This window comes from Anabas testudineus, chromosome 21 (assembly GCF_900324465.2).
Source record: "Anabas testudineus chromosome 21, fAnaTes1.2, whole genome shotgun sequence".
Lineage (NCBI taxonomy): Eukaryota > Metazoa > Chordata > Actinopteri > Anabantiformes > Anabantidae > Anabas > Anabas testudineus.
This window is the reverse complement of record NC_046629.1, coordinates 258,032-283,282: the sequence shown is the minus strand read 5'-3', so window position 1 is coordinate 283,282 and position 25,251 is coordinate 258,032. Positions and strand designations below refer to the sequence as shown.

At 41.4% G+C, this 25,251-nt stretch overlaps 1 protein-coding gene across 3 annotated transcripts in view; it reads right to left on the bottom strand.

Moving 5' to 3' along the window:
- Positions 1 to 18,414: 18,414 nt before the first annotated feature.
- Positions 18,415 to 25,251, bottom strand: part of gtdc1 (glycosyltransferase-like domain containing 1) — a 31,259-nt gene continuing 24,422 nt past the window's right edge. For 2 of the 3 annotated variants that reach the window (XM_026376441.1, XM_026376442.1), the window contains 5 exons: positions 23,588 to 23,697; positions 22,547 to 22,691; positions 19,626 to 19,696; positions 19,354 to 19,445; positions 18,415 to 19,074 (listed from right to left, as the gene is read on the bottom strand). In XM_026376441.1, coding sequence (XP_026232226.1) covers positions 19,000 to 19,074; positions 19,354 to 19,445; positions 19,626 to 19,696; positions 22,547 to 22,691; positions 23,588 to 23,697 — 493 coding nt within the window. In that variant the 3' untranslated portion in view covers positions 18,415 to 18,999. Of the gene's footprint in view, positions 19,075 to 19,353; positions 19,446 to 19,609; positions 19,697 to 22,546; positions 22,692 to 23,587; positions 23,698 to 25,251 lie in introns of all 3 variants that reach the window. The other variant, XR_003299813.1, reaches the window with a different exon arrangement.

The following is a 25,251-nucleotide window of genomic DNA, read 5'->3' as shown; positions in this document are numbered from 1 at the left end:
CATGGATCATCAGCTGGTGAACTTTTAGCTTTATCAACTACGTGAAAAGTTTTAATTCTTGGAAAGGAACGTTTGAAGTCTAATCTTAAATGTAGAGAGGGTGTCTGCCTCCAGAACCTGAACTGGGAGCTGGTTCCACAGGAGAGGGGCTTGATAGCTAAAGGCTCTGCCTCCCATTCTACAACTGGAAACTCTAGGAACCACAAGTAAACCTGCAGCCTGAGAACGGAGAGTTCTGCTTGGAAAATATGGAACTATGAGTTCTTTAAGATAAGATGGAGCCTGATTATTAAGGGATTTATAAGTGAGGAGAAGAATTTTAAATTCAATTCTGGATTTTACAGGGAGCCAATGGAGAGAAGCTAATGTGGGGGAAAAATGATCTCTCCTATTAATTCCAGTCAGAACTCTGGCTGCAGCATTTAACTACAGAGATGTATTAAGTGAAAAGACTGGGTCCAGGCACAGAACCCTGAAGAACTCCAAAATTGGCTTTGTGTGCATGGAAGACTCAATGTTAACATGAACAAATTGGGTAAAAACTGTGGTAAGTAGACCACAGTAGGCGGCTGGTTAGTGTAGTGGTAACATCCCCCCCAGCCTCCCATGTGGGAGACTGGGGTTCAAATCTCAGCTATGGCTACCTCCTTAGGCAAGACCTCCTCACGCTGCCCTGCCTACCCTTGTACCTTGTAATGACTTGTAAGTCGCTTTGGATAAAAGCGTCTGCTAAATGACTGTAATGTAATGTAGAAGAAAAGAAGAAGAAACAAGACTGTTAATCTGTTAGTAAAGATAGATGGATGTTAAATAAATGAACTATCACTATTCCTATGCAAAATTAAAACTTGAACGAACAACAAACCTAGTGGAGGAACAAGGAAAGATTTGATGTATGATTATTTTCTTTTTATGTAAATAATATAATAAGACAAAATAATAAGAATTAGCTCATCCTTGTTCAACATCATGAATAAAACCATGTCCATCATGATGATCCTGATCCTGAGCTTCAAAAGTGTGACCATGCCAAACACAGTTCAGAGTAACATCACAGACTTTGGACCAGCAGATAGTTTAATTAGAGCCAACATAGCTTTCTACCCTGAACAGCGACTGACAGGATCTGACCAGGGAACACAGCTGGGGAACCACAGCCAGGTCAGGGCAGATCACCAACAGACTGATGCTTCAGAGTCTCAGCTGAAGACAGTTTAAAGTTTATGGTCATGTCAGTGACGCTGTTCATGACACCTGGAGCTGCATGATTGAGATCTCCATTGAGACTTTATAGCTTTATAGTCTCTGCTGAACAGGAAAAGTTTTTCATCTTGCTGAGTGTCACTTAGATTATTACTAAATAATCAGACTATAAATATTTCATCTATGTCATAAACGTAATTTCATACTTGAAATGTGAAACATTCAAACCCTAAGACTGAGCTGAACCATCTGATCAAAGGGATCTGTGTGTGAACCCTCTTTCTTTCATTCTTAATGCCCAGGTTAAATGATAGTGATCAAACAGAACCACCTCAGACCTGATCCAGGATCAGTGGAACAATAAAAGATGAAATCTGGAGAGATGCTCACTTAGGCCTCATCTTCAAATCCTCTTACATCTTAAAGAAAGTCGACAGATTCATGGAGCAGGATGATTAAACAGCAAACGAGGGGACTCAGCTTTAATCGCTTCAACAACACTTTCAAAGATATATTAAAGATTAGAGGAAGAGACGACATCCTACTCTGCTCCTTCATTGAAAACTGGAGATAAGCTCTGCGCTCACATCACAGCTGCAGGTCACATGACCTAATCTCATCAGGGACAAAGGTACAGTTCAACACGCCAACTACATGCCAGCTGCACGGACACAAACTCTGATGGTAATCCGGACTCCAGCAGGAGAACTTTACCGTCAGTGCCGTTTCTGCACATTTCAGAACCGACTCATGTTCTTCATAGTGGTTTCTGTTCAGAGCTGCAGGCGTTCTGAGTTTCACAGAGTCCGGAACGTGTTTGTGTCTTATTTGTTCCTGCAATCCACGTGTACAAAGAACATGGACTTGGCGTGTGTCTCTGATGATAGTCTGCTGAGAACGACCTCACTGTGCTGGTCAAAACAACCTCGAAAAAGACCCAGAACAAGCACAGAAAGACCAGTGACCACAAAGAGACGCAAACAAAAACCACTGGTGGACTTCGCTGTAGACCAGCTGAGGTATGGCAGGTTTTACCCACTCTGGATTTGACTAGACTCTGGTCAGTGAGTTCACAAACTGCAGACAAAGAGCAGAATGAACGAAGAAAAGTTGATGTGTGAGAGTGAAACCGAGTCACACTGAGTGGTTTCTCATTTAGAAAATGAAAAAGAATAAGAAATAAATGACTTTTTTCTTCATAAAGAGGATGTGGAGTCTTATTTTGACTGAAGTCATTAATATTTAAATACGCAGAGAGCATGCTGCCATTTGTGCCTTTTCTACATCTGCATTTGCCTCCTAAATTAAACATTAATTACACTCTTCATAAAGGAACAATACAGCACTGAAGCATTCTGCTTTTGCCAAGTTAATTATTTCCAATTTGCAACAACATATGTGTGAACGTGTCAGACTGAAGATCCACTTCACAGAGATTTACAGGAAAAGAAAGAGTTTCTTTCAGGGTTTCATCAGGTCTGGCCTCAGAGGAATGCTAATATGAACCAGTGTTTGTGATTATCACTGTGGTTTGGCTTCGACTTCACAGCTCATTACTCCTGGTGCTGGACTACAGAAACACACAGCAGCTCGTCCTCCAGGTGAACGCCCGTTTAAAACCAGGTGAAACTGATGCCCCACCCCGACACCGTCACACCGTGGGGGTCTGGTTTTGGTCATTCTGGGTCTTCTTTTGGTGGTTTGGTGTTTTTCTGTGCATCTCCACAGACGGAGGCGATTGTGGTTGGTAGATGTGTTCAGTAAAGTAAGAACGCAGCACTGTGACATGTTGATGTAGAGGTTTTTTTTTTTTAATCTTTTGATTGATGCAGATTTATAGAGTTTCCCTCTTTCTGACTGTGTGTGAATGAAGAAGACTGATAATGGTTTAGTTGAATATTTATGGACAGATGCTTTTTAAATGTTGACAGACACTTTATTCCTACAGAATAGAAAACCGAGTCCCTGAGATGTTTTTGGATAAATTATAATCTGTGGCTCAATCTGAGAATAAATCCTGCTCCTCTGTTTCGCTCAAGAACCAAATTCAAGTCTCTTCTCTCTCTAAGCAGCTTTGAGGAGTAAAGCACTAAATACCTTTTCTCTCCTGTGCCCGGCCAAAAGATTAAAGTAAAACTGCTGGTTCAGACTGAACCCCCAGAGTCCAACGGACCAGACCTCAGTAAGGAGATAAGAACATGAATAACATTCACAGTCTTTCATTGTTGGTTTTACCAGTTTGACTCTCAACCTGCAAAAGTTAAACCCCAACATCTCAGTTAGAAACCACCTGAGCTGGATTTCATCAGTCTGCACTAAAATCAGCACGCTCCTAAACACAGATGCTGACATGATTTAAATGTTTCTGTGCTATTTTATGACTGGATTAATCTCAGCTGACACCCGGACTGAACCAGTTCTTTCTTTGTAGTTTAGCTACAACAGGCCCGAGTACCCCAGGAAAGACCTGTGCTCCTCTGGATCTATCAACTGTAAGAGTCGTTAGGTTTCCTTCTGTCTGGCCTTTTTTGTGCTGCTGCTCCTTGAACTCGCTGGGATCATAAGGAGTCCGTTTCATTAAAGTGTTCAGGCCGGCTGGATGATTAGACCCAGGATGACGAGGCTTCACACAGGTCTAAACTCTGACACTGACCAAGTCCAAGTGTCCTGGGGTTCTTTTCAAATCAGGTCTGACTTGGTAACAGGTCAGTTAATCTTTGGGTCTTTTGTGGACTGGGTCTTACTGTCCTCGGCTCCCAGATGTGATCTAGTAAACCTATACTTCTGTTTTAGGATGGGGTCTAATTGACCTTTGTTCCATCAAGTCTAAATTTCTTTGGTTAGACCTTGTTCTTGGTTTGCTTTGGTCCGAATGAGTTGATGAGTTTTTGAACTTGGAGCAGTTTCTTCTCTGTTTGGTTTCGTTTCACACACAGAAAAAAAAAAGTGAGCTAAAACACGTCACTTTAACTACGTGAGAACGTCCTCTCCTCTTATTGGTCAGATGTTTCTCTGCGGCGGGAACAGAAACAATAAATACAGGAAGTGAAGTGTTGTTCTACTGTACGTTTGTGTGACAGGAGAGAGATGAGTTCACTATGAATGTTAACACAGGTTGGTCCTCGATCCTGTTGATTATTGTTTATTAAGTTACATCAGACCTGGTCTCTATGAGACACTTCACCTCCTCACGTCTCCACGAACAAACAAACCGCACCAAGAGGGAAAACGAACTTGAGTCTGATATAATCGAACTAAAGCCTGTAGGTGTGAAAGAACCCTTAGGGTCCCATTCCAGACCAGATCTGAACCAGATTTAATTATCCTTTTTGGATGTTGGGTATTTTTCCTAGGCCCTGTATTTTGTTTGGGTTCAGAATTTTGGGACTCAGTTCCCTTCTTTAATAGAGACCAAAGACCACTACCTATCCTTAAGCAGATTTTAGATTTGGTGTATTAATGCTTGTGTTCATGTCTTTTGGTCACTTTTGAACCTGCTCTTCTGTTTCCAGGTGTCCTACAGGATCTGGTTCAGAATTTTGGACCTTTAGCACAGTCCTGTCCAGTAATGTCTCTGAATCACAGAGCAACATTAAATTATTTAGACCTTTTTTAATTTTGTTTCATATACAGTCTCTAATTTAGTTCTGCAGTTCTTTTGTTGGACAATGTGACAGTGTTAACCCTGTCACCCAGATGGGTCAGAAACTTGACTCTTGGATCAGGATCAGGGTCTGCAGGACTCAAACTTTCCTATGATCACTGAGAAACAAAGTCTCGTTACAGAGAAGTGTTGCAGGTCGGTGTTTCCTCATTATTTTCTGCCCTAGGGCTGCGTTTCATCATGCGCTGGTTGTTCGTGGTCTTGCGGTTGTTGTGGAGTCGGGTTTTTGTTTGTGGGTTTGTGGGAGCAGCGAATCACAAGAATCAATTAATGATGAGAGCGGGACGCAAGAGCTGCTGTCTTTGTCGCAGCGGCAACTTGATGAAACCCAGCAGCCTCTGACACGACTCGCCTTTTGTTTCTTCTACAGAGGCTGTGGGGGACGGGGCGGGGGTGGGGGACGGGTTCTGGACTCGTTTCTGTTATTTGCTTTTAACTAAGTTAAACCAGACACTCGCTCAGATATTCAGACGTGCATGAAAGATTCATCAGCTCTTATTCAAACTTCTGCTTCTCTTAATTATTTCAACAATGTCAAAGAAACGAGTTTTTCCAGCTGCGGGGTCGAATATTAGTACACAGCTGAGGTACTGGTACTTTCATACCCCCTTATACTGTACGGGCATAAAGAAAACGTAGAACTGTGTTTTAAATGAACAGAAAATATGATGAATACATAAAACTACTAATACTACTGATACTCCTCCTCCTACTAGTAGCAGGTGAAATGCATTAGCAGTTTTGTTCGGTCCTGTAGATTCAGTGTATTAGCGTTGTTGGCGTCTGAGAAAAGACCCGAGATGATCTGAAACGCGGCAGAGTTCCCAGCCTGAGAGGAGAGAGGAGTGTGAACCTGAGAGGAGTCGGAGGGAAGACGGCGTCCTGATGCAGCGGCACCGAGCGACCTCCAGCAGCTCCTCTTTCTGTTTGTTTTCCTTCCCACAGCGAGGTCTCTCAGGTGTCACTGAACCTCCGAGCAGAAGGTGGACAAGTTTGATATGTGATCAACACCACGAGGACAGAGATGACGACACGAGGCTGAGGATGAGGAGAGGACGCGACAAAGGACGCCAGCTGAATAAACACTGTCGTCTTCTCAGGAACTGATTCGCGCTCAGATTTGGTTTCTGTTGTTCCTCATGTTTAAACACAGACGATGTGTGAGAACTGATCCCCGAGGAGAACACCGTGACTCCACATCACCGCTGACGTCGACGGAGCAGGTCTCCAAGTCTCTGAGGAAGAAAACGGAACAAATGTGACAAGACGCAGAAACAGACTTTTACCACTTTTTAAAAACATTTGTTGAGATGAGACAAAGAACAGATTCTAAAAGTTACTGTTCGAGGTTTATAACGGCTGCAGAAACCAGAGGGAGGAAAGAATCCAGAGTTTAAACCTGAGCTTTTACTAACAGTGACTCAAGTGGTCCCAGTCCAGAACCAGACACCAGCAGGGTGGGGACAGCAGATGTCTTGTTTGTGGGGAGAGGTGGTCCAGATCCAGGTCCAGGTCCAAGCAGGGAGGAGCGATATAATATCATCACTCGCTGATTGAGTGGTGCTAGAGCTGCTGTCTTCCTCCATCACACAGACGCCTGGAGAACAGAAACTTGGTTTTGTGTCAGACCGGAGTCCTGCTGCCTGACTTTAAGGTGAAGCCACTTCAGAGTCAGACACGTGTGGACATTAGTACAAATACCTCAAAACCGTACTTGAGTAAATGTGTTTACTGCCTGATAGTTTGAGCTCTAATTCAAACATGGATCAACGCTGCAGCTTGTGTTGAGAACACAATCTGAGGTGATGCTGGGATAAGTCTTGGCCTCGATCCTCCAAAGCAACCACAGTCAGCAGCGGCACAGCCTTAATCCGTCACTCAGAAATCGATTCAAACCCCAAAAACTCTCAGCTCCTCTGACGACAGCTTGACCCTGTTTCAGAGCGAGGACAGAGAACTGATGAAGTGGACAGACTGTGATAAATACAACAAAGTACTTAAAGCCTGGGCAGCTGCAGGTTCCTCAGGCCACCGTCCAAACTCCAGACACATGTCGTCTGTGTGCCTTCCCCTTCCTGAGGAAAACATCATCTGTGGTGTTCTTCTAGAAATCCACTGAGAACCTATAGAAACTGAGGCAGCAGAACCTCATTCAGAGTCGTCACCTTTTTAGGTTTTTCCATCAGTGTCACAGTGAATCAGTCTGAACATCACGATCCACTGAAGACAACAGCTGATCTGAGTAACTGTGACCAAAAACATGCCATTTGAGGTACTTGTACTTGATTATTGCTACTTTACTGCATTACATTTCTGAGCGTTTGAGTTACTAGTTACTGTTTTACATGAGAACATTTTCTATTACACAACATGCAGTAAAGCCAGTGTCAGATTTAGAGAAACCAATGAATGTAATACAGACAACTGATATGTTCTATTGATGAATCTATTACTTAGTATTAATATATATTCGTGACTTATTGATTTGTAATACTATCAATAGTACTGCGTCGAACACGTTGCCACGACAGGATTAACGTTTGTCTTACGGGTTCATTTTTCATCCACAGAACGTAAGAGAAAATGCACATGACAGAAAAACTCCAGATCTCCGAACCGGCTGAACACGCTCATTAAACCCAAATCAACATTACACTGCTGCTGTGCTGGTGGGGGGTGCGTACATTAAGTTGACCCCATGCAGCTGAAGTTTGAAATAAAGACGATATTCTAATCTCTACATGGAAATTCCTGCCAGACTAAACAAACCTCCTGACAACGAAGAGCAAACCATGAATCTACCATCAGTGGGTTTAAAAATATTAAATCCATTATGAGTTTAATCACAGCGTTATCTCGCTCAGATGAATCATCTGTGTGAACGAGCCCGAACTTTTCGTGCTAATTTTATCTCTAATCCGCCTATTGATTGACAGTGTTGTCAGGCCTCAGAATAACTCTGCACTCCAGTGTCCGAGCTCACTGGATTATTTAAGATTATGTTGTAATTCCCCTTTAATCTCCTCTGCTCCAAGATTGGAGAGTCGCACTCTGCGATGAAGTGTCGCAAGTGTCTGATGAGACGTGGAAATCCTCGTCGTCGCTCTGACGCAGTCATGAAAAACTTTCTCTGCAGCTTTCATCACAGATTAGAGACGAGAAACGAGCCCATCAAGACGTCCCAGAGTGAAAAACAATCAGACTTTAGATGAAATTTCCCCTCAGAGCAGGTTTTCGTTCTCTCACAAATATTAAATATGTTTGAAGGAGCTAAAATCGAGACGACAGAGCAGCTCTCAGTAAGTGTCTCCGAATCCAACCTGGTGGTTGTTAAAATGGTGATTTAGTCCATTTAGTTTGGTTGAACTCCTGAATTCCAATGATTAAAGTTATATTACTGTGTGTTAAACACTGCTCTCTTCACACTCACAAACATTCACTTTCTGGTTTGTTTCTCTCAGTTTCAAGGTTTTGTTGTAGTTTCTCTCTCCTGTCCATCTCATTTCATTTTAACTTCCTTTTGTTTTTGTTTTGTTTTTTTTACACATTTTTTTTTACATCTAGATTTTTGTTGGTCTTCCATATTTGCACACATCCTTTGCAGAAAATAAGTTTTAAAAGAACACAGATTAACCTCAAACTTTATAACTCCCACAGAGAAATTGGAGACGATGGTGGTACACGGTTTTATGTGTTGTCTTAAGTCACCTCGACATGAAGCCAAGAGGAACTGGGATTTACCCATGATCTCTAGCCTGATTTTCACTGTTAAAATGGATGGCAATTTGCACTTTCCACACATTTATTTTATGCCACATATCCCAGAATACTTGTTTTTGCATTTTCCATAATGGAGAAGTTTCATGATTTCTTATTTCTTCTATTCCTGGCATAGTTTGTCTTCCATACTTTCCCATCACTTTATGTAAAAACATGTTCAAGAGTAAAAATGTAAATTGCAGAAAAAACAAACCAATTATTTTCTTCTCTGCTCTCCTGGTTTTTTTATATGTGAAGTTTATAGTAAAATGTTCTGTCGTATTAATTAAAACAGTTCTGTGTATTTTCATTCAGCAGCGAGAGCAAATGTGAGTTTGGATAAATTGAACTAATCAGCGTAAAAGGCACGGCCGACCCATTTTGATATTAACTGCCTGTTAACTGTGGCTTCTGCAAATTCAAACTTTCGGAGGAAGAAAAAGGAAAATTAAGATTACGTAAGCATGTCGACTCACGTGGAGCGATGCTGTAAAACAATATCATTTCAGCAGAGAGGATTAATTTCTCGCTTTTGGTTTCCTCGAGTTCTGAGGCAGAAAATCAGACACAAAGACAGAAATGTGTAATGGACATTTGAAGGATGTTAAACTGAACATTACTACAGTGACTCTGAAAGTATAGCGTGTACACAAGCTGCTGGAAATAGTTTAAATACATTTTAAAGGTCAGATCCTTCACATACAGCCGACACTCGTCTCTGCACAGTCATCTATTCAAACCAACACCACGTCGCTTCTCTCCTCAGCATATGTCGATTAAGACGAGCTTCATTCGCCACAAAGTACTGATCTTAGGACCGAGGATGTTTCACCACAGGTACATTTATCTGGGATGGACAAAATAACAGAAACATATCTAATATCTAGCTGCCTAATTGTCCGTAACCACCATCCAGGGCTGGCTAATACAGCATATTAAGGTGGTTATATGGTCCAGAGGCCAGCTGGTGCGGAACAGTTTACATTTTATTATTGTTTCTGTCTGCTTTAAAAGTTATTTTAAAAAAAAGTTAACTAGAAATCTTGCTGAAAAGATGTTTTAATTTCTAATCAATGACTAAAAGAAGCAAGCTGTAATAAGGGAAACTAATGATACAGCCAAAAGCTTTTATTGAGATATAAACTCAGAGAGCAGGAGTTGGTCTTGGATAGTTATGGGTCATGAGAAAAATAGTTAAACTGACAACTGTTAACCAGTCTGAACCGTGGCTAAGACGCATCACTGGGAGCAGCTGGCAGGAGCACTGTTCGGTGTTCAGCGGTCCAGAGAAACTCAAACTGGTTTAAATTTAATAAAGTGGCGATAAGGTCTTAAATTATTTTGAAATCGTCCTTGAAAACGGTCTTAAAAGGTATTGAATTTAACTTCAGGATTCTTGCATTTACCTTGGGTAATCAAATCAAAAACATCTATTCTTCCCTCTGTGTTCTCACTATGTTGCTTTGTAGGGTTAGGATTACCTAACCCTACAAAGCAACATAGTTGCCCTCAGAACAAAAGTCTTCATGGCCAAATGACCAAATGTAAATTTCACATTGTTAGTAAAACCCAGCAGATCAGCAGTCCACCACCACCATCACAACCTGCAAAGCTACATTTAAAATAGTGTCTTCTTCATAAGAACTCAGAAAATTTAACTTTACACCGTTTGTTGTTCTGGTGAATGTGGCTCAGATCAGCAGCAACCATCAGTGGAAACACCACTGAGTGAGTGTTTAATCCCGGGAAGACCGGAAGCTCTGCCAAACAGGTACGAATAAATAATCAGCTTTTACTTTTATAATTGGCTGTTTGTGTGTCATTTATTGTGATCACCTCAGCTTATCCCGAACCCCTACGTGATTCTTTCAGAACCTCTGTCACCGCTGGATTGTAGTTTTATACGTTTCTGGTCTGTGCTGGGTTTATTTCAGTCCTGGCTGAGGTTCCTGCAGGACTCTAAAGTCTGCGGGTCTTTGTTGTGGCTTCAAGTGGAACTTGCTCTTTTAGTCTGTGGGGGTCTGGCTTCAATATGCTGCAGTGAAGGAAACTTTTAGATTTCTGTTTCCATGCCTGGACCAGGACCAGTCGTGTGCACAGTGGGTACAGACCAGAACAAGGTCAGAGCTGGTTCTGTGCTGGTCTGGCCCGTACGATCAATCATCAGTCCATTTATTCGGGACTTGAATTAACCTCCATCTATCCTCTGTCTTAGTGGGAGTCGGTCAGTCCCAGGGCTGGGGGTTCAGGGTGGATCCTGACATGAAAAAAATCTAAAGCATGAAAAAGAGTTTTGTTGACCACGGTTCAAAAAGAGATTCCTGCTAAAAATGTGAACATTCAAACTTCTTTAACAGCTGAAAATTAAGTCTCTGATCATTGTTTGGTTTTCTCTGGTTTGAACCTCATTCATTCATTCCATACTGAGCCGACCAACAGGTGAAGCACCACAGGACAGTCCAGATTAAAGTGATGGTCAACGGTAAGGCAGCATCGGAGACACCGAGTCTGTACGTCAGTCTCGTGTTTGCAGGCAGATTTAAAAAACACGTGACCGGGACATGATAATTATTCATAATGATTGTGTCGGTGTGGATGATCGTCAGGGACGCGCCTCCGTAATGAGCTGCAGGAATATGCATGGCACGCTCGCTCTGGGTCAACAGCGTAATAATGACACATGGCAGGCCAAGATGTCGACCATCACACACTATTAACCGTTTAGGAGCAGAGTCCTCGAAGGTGACGGATCCGTGCTGATCCTGACCTTATTAACAAAACCCTCAGAGACACAGAAGCAAATTAAATCATTTAGTGAAGGTCTGCGGGTGGAAAGGGAATGTTCTTTTGAAGCTTTATCAACCAAATACAGGACGACTAACTTTTACAATGAGCCGAATAAAACACATCTTTTACTAGGAGTACAAATCCTTCATCACTGGACTCGGTCTTCTGCAAATGAAAAAAGTGAAGCTGCACTGTACAAATACCCGAGTACGTCTTCCAGTGCTGCACGTGACGTTTGGAGGAAGTATGAGGGCAAAGCTGAGTGTTTTATGACTTATGAGCCAGAGACAACACGAGTGCAGCTCTGCAGTCGCAGAGCTGAGCGGCCGCAGCGCCTGGCACGCTGACAACACCTTTTGGATGCAATTATGTGCTGAGAGGCCCCGCGAGGGCCCCATCCACCTCAGAGCGCTCCATCAAGAGCCTGCTGACAGCTTGGAGCGCCGCCCTGCGCCGCAGTCCTTCCATCCTGTTCCAGGACTCGATCCACAGCGGCCCAGAAACCCCCTCCAACCCCTCCTCCGGTCTGCAGTCTGTCCCCCAGCCAAGCCTCAGCCATGCTCCCTCCTCCCAGACTCCAGATCCAGTTCTTAATGCGACACCTTCCAGCAGAGGCCTTTTCGAGGAAGGGAGGGATCTCACCCACATTGTTCTAAACAGAGATAAATGCGGGGTTCAGCTCCACCTTCAGAACCAACACCTCGCCACAGCCATGCTACAGGACTCCACTCTGGATCCTGGTCTCTGCTGCCAGATCCTCTCTGGTTTCTGCTCTCTGCCAGAATCTGAGCGTCAGACCTCGGCCGACAACACTTTTAGAAGTCGTGGACGCCCTGCTGCTCGATCTGTATTGAGGTGATGTGGGGGGGGGCGACGGGGAGGTGGTGCAGGTGGTGGTTTAACCTGAATCTCCCACATAAACTGTAAAACACCGACGCAGGAGATAACTTTACTGCAAAAACAGAACTTTAGTTTCAGGTTTAAATAAACTGCACACAGGAAACATCAGCGATACACATGCATGTAAATAAAGAGAAAAACGAATGTTACATAAGAACTTATTATAAACCCATTAATAATCTGTCAGAAGGCTGCTCAGTCGCAGTGAAATGAACTATATCTGTGGTTCAGTTCAACACATCAGGTTCGAATCAGCCAGAAACACTTTCATATTCTTTTTATATCCATTTAAAAGCTGAAGCAGCGTCTCGGTGTGGAATCTGTGCTTTTCTTCTCTCCGTCTCTCGTGCCGAGATAAGAGAGTCTGTAATTATGGGAAAACCATTTCTCTGCATTTTATTATTCCTTAAATCAGATGTCTCAGGGCTTGGCAGCACGACAGGGAACGATGGGAAAGTGACAGACTTAAACAGGCTTTTGTGGTCGAGTGTTTTACTGAATCTCTGCAGAGGAGGAGTAAATGAGGGAGGGGGGGATTAGCTCTGTGACCTCCCTACTGGAAAACACCAACACTTGAAAACACAAAAACCAAACCGGACCGACGAGGCCAAGAAAACCATCAACACAGCGTTTCAATTTTCTCCCTCTGACATAAGCCGGATGCCTGATTTTTGAAAACTACATTTGGTGAAACAGTAGAAAATAATGTCTTTTTCCTGAGTGCATGTTTAAAGTCATAAAAATATGGTATTAATATGTGTAGGAACTACTGCTGCTCACAGGGATAATGCACATTAGAGAAAAAGCTTCAGGTCATTTACATAATATCTGAAAATGTCTTTCACAGCTAATAAAATAATGTTCTAGCTAAACTAGAACTAGGATTAGAATAATATTAGTATTTATATGTGTGCTGTTACCATGGCTACAATCAGTCCATTAATAATTAGCAGCCATTTTGAAAATCTATTTTTAAAATTATTCTCAAGTGAAAAAATTAATCAAAAATACAAATTAAAAAGATCAAAACATTTGACATTAGAATTTGCAGCTGTGTTCTAAGGTATGGTGATTATTGTTTGAGCAGCTCTGGCAGTTTTAGTTTTGATATTATTGATTCATTTGATGTAATGTGTACATCACCGTCAGTAACAGTTACATACGAACCGGTAAAGCCTGTTAACAAAACAAATGAAGTGTTGTCAACACGCTGACGTGACCTCGGTTGGTTTATGTTGAGCTGCATAGTGTGGCTTCACTGAATGAACACGTTAACACCTTATATACAGCCTGGAGCTGCTCTCCTGTTCTTCTCTCTGCAGTAAAGTCAGCATTTCCTTTAGGACTCCAAGTCTCCGAGTTTCTGGATGGTTTGTGTGATGCAGCCAAACCTCTCAGAGCAGTTATTTCATATAATAACTGAGGAGTTTCTGGATGAGACTCGTGGTGATGGACGGCTGCCTGCTGCCTCACTTACAAAAGAAAATCAGATGAAAAAGACGAGGCGTGCCACGTTCTAACCACAGGGCCCATTAAAAACATGGCAGCACATTGATAGCATATGACTGTGTCACACGAGGACAGCTTCGTCTTTTTCCTCCTTGTTCTTTCTGCTCTTGTCCCTCTGCGAACACACCGAGAGCAGCAGCTAACATATGGCAGCAGTAAAAAGCTAATGCGGAGCTGGCAGCTCGCTCAGATAATTACGGCACCTTTAATGCTCTAATGTCTCCAGGGAGGGGCATCCTCTCTGAAGCTGCAGGAAAACTGAGGCTGGCCTTCATTTAGAAATGAATCTTTCAACTGCTGCATTTTTAAATAAATCCCCAGATAGCGGCTGACAGTCGGCACGGCTTTGATGCTGATGGTTAAGGTTCCTTTTTATTTCTGCTGCTCACTGTACAAAACTGGCTAAATTACATTTCCACATCAAACACAGACATTTATTTCAACATGTTTCCTGATCCAGGGAAGTGTTTAGGATAATTTATCAAAGGCTGGAGGCAGGTGTGACAAAGCAGCTCGCTATGGGGGGTGGGGGGGCTTCGTGATGATGTCGATGATGATATTCCCCATGTCAGTCTGGTGGTAAATGTGATTCAGCAGGACGAGGTTGGAGTAAACGTTACAAAAACAACCCTAATTCAGAAGTAAGTCGTTTTGCATTAGCAGGACGACATCAGCCTCAAGTAAAAGAAACCCAAGTATAATAATAATGTCTAACATATAATAATACGTTCAGTTAAGCACTTTATTATGTATTTAATAAATAAGTGGACGTCTTAAATAACAGACAGGGCCAGTACAGAGCTAACATAAGCCAGATGGGTACAAAACCTACCTAGCATTAGCAGAGCTAAGCTAACAGGATTCAAATGTTGGTTAGGATAAAAAAACACGAACATCCAGCAGCATGGAGCTATAACACTAATACGCCACAGCAGCTAGCAGGTATTGTGCTAGCAGTATTAGCAGGAGTAATAGCATTACATTTACATTTAGCAGACGCTTTTATCCAAAGCGACTTACAAGTCGGTACAAGTTACAAGGGTAGACAGGGCAGCGTGGGGAGGTCTTGCCTAAGGACCCCTACTGGAGGTAGACCACATCTCCCACATGGGAGGCAATGATGTTACCGCTACACTAACCAGCAGCATTAGTGGCTATCTCTGGCAGCAGCACATTGTTGGTAAGAGCAGGATAAGCAATAGTATAGTGCCTATGTTGGTGCTTGGATGTTTCATCCTTTTATTGACATTATAAATCAACCATGAGCAATAAAAGTTGGCGACTTTGACTAAAACATTTCAGAAAAATACCTCATTAATGTCAAAGTGAAAACAGGTTTCTACAAAGTAATCAAATAAAATGATGTAAGGTGAAATCAGTGATTGCATTAATATTCACCCCCTTTAGGTCAGTATTTAGTAGAAGCACCTTTGGCTGCAATCACAGCATGGAGTCTGTGTGGATAGGTCTCAGTTAGGTTTGCACATCTGGACACTGGAATTTTTTGCCATTTTTCTTTGTAAAACTGTGCAAACCCTGTCAGATTGTGTGGGGATGGGTTTTAAGTCCATCCACAAATTCTCTATTGGATTGAGGTCTGGGCTTTGACTCGGCCACTCCAGAACATTGACCCTGTTGTCGGTAAACCAATTCTGTGTAGCTTCCGCTGTATGCTTCGGGTCATTTTCTTGCTGGAAAACAAATCTTCTCCCAAGCCGTAGTTGTCTTGCCGACTGAATAAGGTGTGCTCCCAACATAGCGTCTTGTCTGATGGACAAAAAGCACCATTTATATCTCATCAGACCAAAGAACCCTCTCCCACTGGACCATGGAGTCTTTCACATGTCTATAACTAAATTCATGATTTAACAGGAGTTTTCTTAAACAGTAACTTTCTCCTTACCACTTTCCCATAAAGCTTTGACTGGTGAAGAACCAGGTCAACAGTTGTTGTATGTACAGTCTCTCCTATCTCAGTTTCTGAAGCTTGTAACTCCCTCAGAGTAGTCATCAGTGTGTTAGTGGTCTCTCTCACTACTCTCCTTCTTGCTCGGTCACTTAGTTTGTGTGGACGGCCTGTTCTAGGCTGATTTAGACATGTTTCATATTCCTATTATTTCTTGATGATGGATTTCACTGAACTCCGGTGGATGTTCAGTGTCAGATTTGTTTGTATCCATCCTCTGACTTATTCTTTTCAATTACCTGTTCTCTGAGTTGCTGGGAGTGTTTTTTTGTCTTCATGGTGTAATGATAGCCAGGAATACTGAAGAACCAGTGACTGGAACTTCCAGACACAAGTACTGTAAATACTGTAATCATTTGAGACACATTCACTGCACCCGATCCCCATTTCACTAATTGTGGGTCTACTAGCACCAATATCTGGACCTCTGTTGGATTAGATCAGTCATTTTAAATGGGGTGAATATTAATGCAAACACTGATTTCACCTTATATATTTTTATTTAATTGACATTACTTTGTAGAAACCTTTTTCACTTTGACATCAATGAGGTATTTTTCTAAAATTGTTTTGTCAAAGTCGCCAACTTTTATTGACCAAGATTGATTTATAATGTCAATAAAAGGATGAAACATCCATGGGGGTGAATACTTTTTATAGGCAGCGTCATTTCCAGAAGTTGATACTACTCCTACTGTAAGCTAAGCTTCCAGCACTTCAACATTAGCTAACAGCTAACAAGCAGGTTCAAACAGCAGCAGCCTGACATGTTCATTAGTGCTGGAGGTGTTGGAACCACAATCAGACTGAAACCAGCTTCACTCCTGAAGCGTGAAATTAACGTTGCTGCTCTTTGTTGATAATCCAACAGTTTGCAGAAAAGCCCCAAACTAAACTGCTTCTCTTCTCGATTTCGTCTGCACAGAAATACTGTAAACCAACATAATTTTTAGTGGGTTCTATTGAGATTAAGAAAGGCTAAAATATGTGGACAGCCCTGTTTGACTCGCACATGCGCAGATATAGAATTAGTTAATCAAGAATAAATCCTGCTAGAGAAATAACAAGGCTGCAGAATTTCATTCAGAATTTTCATATTTTTAAGTTCTTCTCAGGCTCACAGTACAACAGTGACAGGTCTGTGTAAGTCCATGATACACTGCAAACAGCAGCTGGCCACAGAGAATTGAGCTGAGTTTCATTAAACCATTAGACTCCCTCTAAACAAATGAAGGCTAAAGCAACCAAATAGAGCTCATGTTCTAGCTCACGGCTAGAACTGAATCTGATATTTAAGCTCATGCATCTGCTAATATTTCTTTAGTCATTTCTTTGTCTTTATTCTTATTATTTTCTTCAAATGTGGAAATCAAACCAAAGGGGTTGCGTTCTTCCTGGTCTGCACCCTAGTGAAACGTGAAAACAACAATATTTTGATATTGATGGATAGTGTAGTGGTAACATTGCCACCCTCCATATCGGGTTCAAATCCCAGCTGTGTCCTACCTCCAGTAGGGGTCTTTAGGCAAGACCTCCTTGCGCTTACCCTGCCTTTGCCTTGTACATCACTCGTAAGTAATTTTGGATAAAAGTGTAAAAAATGACTAAGAGTAAAAATAAAAACCTGCAACCTTGTTTGATTGCTTTTCTTATATATTAAACTTAATTCGCTGTCACTAACTGAGTTTGTGAAGTTTTTTCTATGAGTGTTGAGTCTTAGCTCGTCAAGCAGCTCGCAAATCGAGGACACAGAAACATGTCGGGCCTTCACACGAAGAAACAAACCATCATGTCTTCATATCTGACCTCAGGCCAGAGAATAAGACACTTTAATTATGGCAGAATATGACGCTCAATGCAGCCATGCATGAGAGGACAGATCCACAAAGACAGCAGGCTGGACACGCTCCAACACTTCAACCAAGACCGACCATCACTGGACACAGAAACAGGTTCCGAGCCAAAAACCTGAAGGTGTCACACACTACACAGTAAACACATGTATTAACAGGCCAATTAAATGCTGTAATGCTTCTGCTTTTATAGACTCTGCAGTAAAAACTTTATTAGCAGCCAGTTGTTCTGGAGGTTTATTATTATGTCATTACTACTAAACAACTGAACTTCCAAAAAATGTATTTGGTTTTCTTTTATTTCTCCAGTCAGAGCCAGTCCACAGAGATAGTTCTTGATTTGTTTACAAACATTTTTAAATTATATTATTATATTTATTTTTGGTTCATTTTGACTAATTGTCTTAATTTGTTTACTGTAAAACTTTTGATTTAATCCCATAGATTTTGTCATATTTCGAATCTTTATCTCTATAAATTTTTCTTTACTTACCTGCATCTCTTTGTTAACATCAGATTTAAAACTTTACAACCTTTTATCATCACTTGCAGTAACTATTTGTATTTTGTAATGTAATTATATATTTTGTCGGCTTATCTTAATTTTAACTTCCCTTAAAAATCCCTTTTAATCCAGCAAACGACTTTTTCTGGTACAAATATGTTTCCTCATCATTATTTTTAGTGACACTGTTGCGTGAGTTTCTTCTCGGTGAAAAAGGGCCTCCATATTTTACAGGCATTATTTGATTAGACCAAAATTCAAATAGAAATTTTAAGTAAAAAATTGACATTTATTAAAAACAAGTGAAAGATTAATAACAATAAACATTAGTTTCAGGAGTTTATAAACTAATAAGTGTGTGATGTACCATCGCCTCAGCGCTAACTAGCATCTGTGGATCCACTTTATTGTAATAATTTGTTCCAGGCCCAAACCTGGCAGCTCAGGTGGGGTTGCAGACAGAAACCAGTGCCTGGCTGCCGCTCAGTCGGTGCGGTGAAGAGCAGAAACACAACAAAGGATAAAAATGGATCCAGACGGATATATGAGGTGGCACAGCCTCTGGAAACATGAAAGCTTTTACACGTTAACCCCCCCTCCTCCCCAAAAACCACACGCATAAAAGCAAGTTCTCCAGACGGAGAAGACGGGGACATTTACAGGTCCAGACTCAGTGTCTCCAGCTCAGCAGACACTCTGAGGTACCCGGAGATGCGCGGCCAGGACCTCACCGCCACTTTCTGCGGGACATGGCGTAGAGTCGTGCATGACGGCGGCCTGGCACACGCTCCGACCGCCTTCAAAGCTCCAACTCTAATGGACCCAGGTCTAAGTGGCCCGGTCTACGGTGCCTTCAGGGACCTCCGCCTGCCAGTAGAGTCTCAAAACGTTGTTTCAAAGATGTCCAGGAGAAAGACGAGGTGTCCACCTGGAGAACAAAATATTTTTTTTGAATTGAATGAATTCTGACGTGCCTATAGTAAAAGTTGAGTGTGTTGGGAAACATGATGCGATTACTCTACCTGAGCCAAAGTACCTTTTCTGAATTTGACTCAACTTTCAACTTTTCAACTTTTAAAAGAACCATTCCCTCATTTCTGTAATCCCCCATAAATAAAAGACAAGACCCTGCTGCATTATGGGAAATGTAGGATCCAGTGATTTTGGACTAAATTATTTGATGTAAATTTAAATTTTACATGGTTACCTTAAGGATGTGTCTGCGGGCGACATCAGGCCTCCGGCAGAGTTCCTGAAGACGTTTAAAGAGCTGCTCAGGTGTGGAGTACAGGTACTCTGCTGCAATAATAAAACACCAGAGAAGAACAACTACAGCTCCACAGTAACCAGTGTAACCAGTAAATATCCATCTCACTGTGAACTGGGACAAATGTGACCTGAAAGACCCCCACGGTTTATGGGAACCTGTCCACTTTAACTACAATGGGCCAGCTCGGACTCACCTGTGCGATTTATTACCTGGGAATATTTCAGGATACACTAACGCCTTGGGACACAGAGGGAAACAGCCACAGTGTACAGCCTCTAACCTGTGAAGGATAAAAACATTTTACTTCAGTCCAGGAACTTTTTACTGGAGTATTTTCTGTTTTACCATTTTCAGTTTTACAATAGGACCATGGACACAGACTTGGGGAAGACCCCCAGACTGAAGGTCACAAAGAATCCACAAAAACATGAGACAGACTGAAGAAAACCTAAAAGCGGTGTCTTCTTTCTGTCATTTCTATCTTCAATAAGATAATGGCATCACAAACCAGTGAACCAGTATTCAGCTGATTGGTTTGGACCAGCCTGAATGTTTGGATTTGTCATTTTGACAAATAAGACACAGTAAAGAACACGTTAAATAGTGAATAATAATATTAGACTGAACTGGTGGCTGAGAAACATATGGTTCATCCCCTCCGATTTAAAACTGACACCTTACAACAGATGAAAACATATAATATCTGCTGTTAAAGGATCATTAATGTGACACACACACGACTTTGGAGCAGTGAGAACAGACTGAACTGAAACTCTACTGACCTGTTTAAATATTTTGTGGATCACTGATGAATAATTGATGACTTTTCAATCTCAGCATCTCTTCACGATGGGAACGTTTCGTATTTAACCAGCATGTCTGACTCTAACCAAAGATCTGAACCTGTAAAAACCTGGTTCTAAACAGAATCTCAGAGGGTCCAATCCTGGATCTGTGTGATGTGGATTATTGAGGTCAGTTTAGTTGTGATGTGAGTCAGTGTTTTCAAACGTTAGTCTCTGATTAATTATCTGCTGCAGCTTCGGGGCAAAAGCACGAGGGTAACAATTAATCTGATTAAACCTGATTAACGAGGATGAAACTCACACGGACATCAACACTCACATGAAGGGGTTTCTACTGTTCCTTTTCTTCTGTGGTTCTACTGCTTCCAACCTGACATTAGACGTAGTTTTATCATTTCTTGTGAAAGTGAGAGTTATTACCGGGAATCGAACCACTGACTCGGGGATTCTTTGATGACTGCGCTACCACCTGAGCCAAAGTTTTGTGCCTTAAAATTAAATTATCGATAAATTTCTCATGATATGACAGTTATCATGCTAACACTAGCACAAGCTTAATGCTAATATTAGCATACTAAAATTACAGATTAGCATGTAATGTCAGAAAAGATTACTTATAATTTAGGACAGTCAGTGTAAGGAAACATTACCATCTTAAAGGCACGTTGTTTCACGTTATAACTAGGTGACACTAATGGTGAATTAATGAGATAAATGTTAGGATTAGCCTGTATTTATTTTAGCATGCTAACAAACCAAAGTTTAGCTAGTGTTAATATTTCAACATGTGAGTAGATAGTGTATTTCTGTGCTAATATTTTACTGTACTTAACACTTAAAACTCTTTTATCTACATCATAATAGTAGAATCTTCTGCGTGTGACATTTCTTCATATTGTCCACAGTAAATAATAAGTACATGTGATTTTTTTAAATGGTGAATACTGAGCACTTCTCCTCACACGAAGGAGCCAAAGGACAAGCCGCAATGTAACGTCATCCTCACCAACCGAACTCCATGTGCTTATTAAATGATTTAAAGTCCACAATTCTCAGTGTGAACCTTCAGAGTCTGTATGAACAACAGAGCTCTGTGGGGAGCTGAGGGTCCTGGTCCCCCTCGATACTGGATCAAAGACAAACAAGCATGACTACCCCCACTTCAGGGACGACAGTGTTTCTTCTCTGCCATAATTAGCTCCTGACTCATTATCAAAGAGAGGGAACAGCGAGAGGTCTGCGCTGAGTACACAAATCATACTCACACTTTTATCAAATACTCACATTGTTATTACATCCAACATGAAACATTACCGTATGCAGTTAGCCTCATTGTGGATGCTAGTGCTAAACCTGCTAAGTTTAGTACCAGGTCATTAAGTAACTGGATACTTGATGAATGCTCTTTAATTTGAGGGGTTGCTATGAAAACTAATGAACAAAATACTAGTTCCAGAGGAGTACAAGTACTATTAGGGTGGTGAAATTGTGCTCAAGTAAATATAAAATTACTTGTAAAATACCTCATTTTAAATGTACTCAGATTTAACATTAGTTAAATACATGTATAATATTTCTTAATATTTTCACTGCCACCTTACTATTTCACATATTTCAGATAAGTTTGTCCACAGTGACATGTGAAATTGATTTAAACCAGTTTTATTTTTGTTCACTCTGTGATGAACTGATGTGCAAACTTCAGTGAAAACCTCAGCGAGTCTCTGTCAGCTACAAACAACCTCAGACATGAAACAGGTGAAGATCAGAGCGTCACATCAGACCCGTTTGATTGGTTGTAGTTCAGAGAGCTCAGTGTCTGATTGGATGTTCACCCTGCAGCTCTAATCCACCTGAGACAGAGATCAGAGGGTCGGCAGGTGACTGAAGTCTGGGCTGCAGGCCAACCGACATCTACAGGACTGTGAAGGACTCTAGAAGGTTTCTATCAGGTCACTCAGCTTTAAAAGACACTGATGTCAATAACAAATGACTACCTGATTAAATAAAGTTATTACATATTAAATCTGAGGGATCCTGTGTTTTTAATGCAGAGACACTGAAGCCTTCAACAAGATTAAGTAGCATTAAAAAGCAAAGACCACTTTAGATTTTCTTGTTTTCTTCACATCTACGTTGATAATCAAATGCCCAGAAGGAAGTCTTGTGCAACCAGCCAACGCACCGGGCAGAAACAGTGAGTTTGGTTTAATTATTCAGTAAAATCCTTTTAGAGACATCGGACCCTGGACTCAATATGATAATGTGTTATTTACAGTATGAATATCAGTGTCTTTACAGTAACTCAGGTGATGCGGACTCACATGGCCACTCCAAAGAATTCGTGTTTGGCAGTGGAGACAACCACATCAGCCTGACACAGCACTCGGAGGTAATCCTCTTTATTGGACTGGAAACCCCAGTTCAGGATGTGAGAGTCCAGCAGACGTCTGGCCTCCAAGAAGATTTCTGCAGAACAAAGATGGAGAGACAGACAGACGTCATACTATACCAAGAAAAGCATACTCACTGAATTTGATGTAAAGTGTAATATTAAAAAAAAACAAAAAACAGATATTCGTCCTACTGTGACTTTTCTAACAAATTGTAGAGTTCAGGAGTTTTTTCAGCAGGAACAAAATGAAATGAGATAAAAACACTTTTTTAAAAAGGCTGGTGTTTATGAGCAGGGACATTTATGAGAGGAGCAGGAAGACAAACAGGTGAGGGGTGAAAATAATCAATACTCTGACCCTATTAACAAAATCAAAGTTGATTAAAATTGTCCTAATGTGATTGCTTTCCAGCTCTCATAAAGCTAATCAGAGAATATGAAGCTGGATTTATGGTCAATGTGTTTATGCTGCAGTAAAACTTTACGTCTCAATAACTGAGAGTGTGTTCTAGAATGTGTTCATTACACTAAAACACACACACACTCATTACAGCATCATCAGCTGATGATACACGGTGTGTTTTATCAATTAGAAACTCCAACTCATCGTCTACTTCCTGCCTGAAAAAAAACTACAGAGATGTGAGGAGTCTTAAAGGTCAGAGAAAAGTCAAACTAACAATAAGTGTGGTGAAGAAACTGCCCCAGAAACTCAGACATTACATCTTCAGACTCACAGACACCAGGTAAATGCAGACCAGTGGTTCCCAACTGGGAATTTTTTTATTGTACATTTTATTTAATCATATAAAAATGTTCTTATGCTGCTCTAGGTCAGTGATAACATAAGCATCTCCTCCTCCAGTTAGTCTAGATTAAATCAGAAGTTTTCCTCCTGAATTTGATTCGCAGTTTTTAATGTAAAGTTATTAATGTGATCTGGGTAAAATAATAACTGTGTGTGCTATACCTGGTACATCGGTGAACGTCTCTCCGAGGACGGACACGTGGAAGTGGAGTTGTTTATCCTTCAGTTTCAGCAGAGTGGAGAAGAACAGCTCCGGGTTTTTATCATGTTCCCTTAAAAAAAAAAAAAGTTTCTCAGTGATTCTCATGAACCCATAGACGCTGCAGCAGCGACAATTCAATTTTATTTGTATAGCGCCAAATCACAATAGAAGTCATCTCAAGGAACTTTACAGTGTTTAAGGTTCAAGACCTTACAAAACTGTAATGTCTTAAACCTTGTATAAACTGTTTAAAGAATTATATAGAAAACCCAACAACTCCACTGAGCAGCACCAGGAGACAGTGAAGAGGAAAAACTTTAGAGGAAGAAACCTCCAGCAGAACCACGCTCAGGGTGGGCGGCCATCTGCCTTGACCAGTTGGGGTGAGTGGAAAGTGCTGCAAGCTAACACTACAGACACAGTTACTTAGCCTCACGTACTGTGGCCTGTTGGTGAGGTACTCCAGGAGTAGATTGTCTATCTACTCCTGCTCCTTACAGCTTTCCTCGCAGCATTGCCGGCTGAATGGTCTTGAAGCCACTTGAAAAGTAAAAAACATGACCCTAACAGCAGTTTCAGCTGTCTCCAGGTGAGTCACTGCCCAGTGCAGCAGGTAGATGATGGCATCATCCACCTGAATGTTCGGCATGTAGGCAGCAGGTCTATTGATGCGCTCATTTCGAAGCAGAGGTGTTTGGGGATGAGCCTCTCCACGATTTTCATTAGGTGGGAGGTCAAGGCTACAGGTCTACAGTGGCAAGAAAAAGTGTGTGACCCCTTTGGGATTACGTGGAGTTTTGCATTAATTGGTCATAAAATGTGCTCCGATCTTCATCTAACTCTCAACAGTACAAAAACACAGTCTGCTGAAAATAATAGTACACAAACATTATATGTTTTCATTTTTTTATTGAACATAACATGTAAACATTCACAGTGCAGGGTGGAAAAAGTATGTGAACCCCTAGCCTAATTACTTCTCCAAGAGCTAATTGGAGCCAGGAGTGAACCAACCTCGAGTCCAATCAGTGTGATGATATTGGATGTGTTGCCCTTTAAAAACACACATCAGTTTTGGGTTTACTGTTGCAGCACTGTTGCTACTCTCTCTAGGCGTGGTCGTCCTGTAAAGATGACTGCAAGAGCACAGCGCAGAATGCTGAATGAGGTAAAGAAGAATCCTAGAGTGTCAGCTAAAGACTTACAGAAATCTCTGGCACATGCTAACATTTTTGTTGACACGTCTACAATAAGGAAAACATCAAACAAGAATGGAGTACATGGGAGGACACCACGGAGGAAGCCATTGCTATCCAAAAAAAATATCGCAGCACGTTTGAAGTTTGCATCCAAAGAGCACCTGGATGTTCCACAGCACTACTGGCAAAATATTCTGTGGACAGATGAAACCAAAATTTTGTTGTTTGGAAAAAACACACAACACTATGTGTGGAGAAGAAAAGGCACAGCACACCAACATCAAAACCTCATCCCCACTGTAAAACATGGCGGAGCATCATGGTTTGTTGCCTCAGGGCCTGGACGGATTGTTGTCATTGATGGAAAAATGAATTCCAGAGTTTATCAAGACATTTTGCAGGAAAACGTAAGACCATCTGTCCAC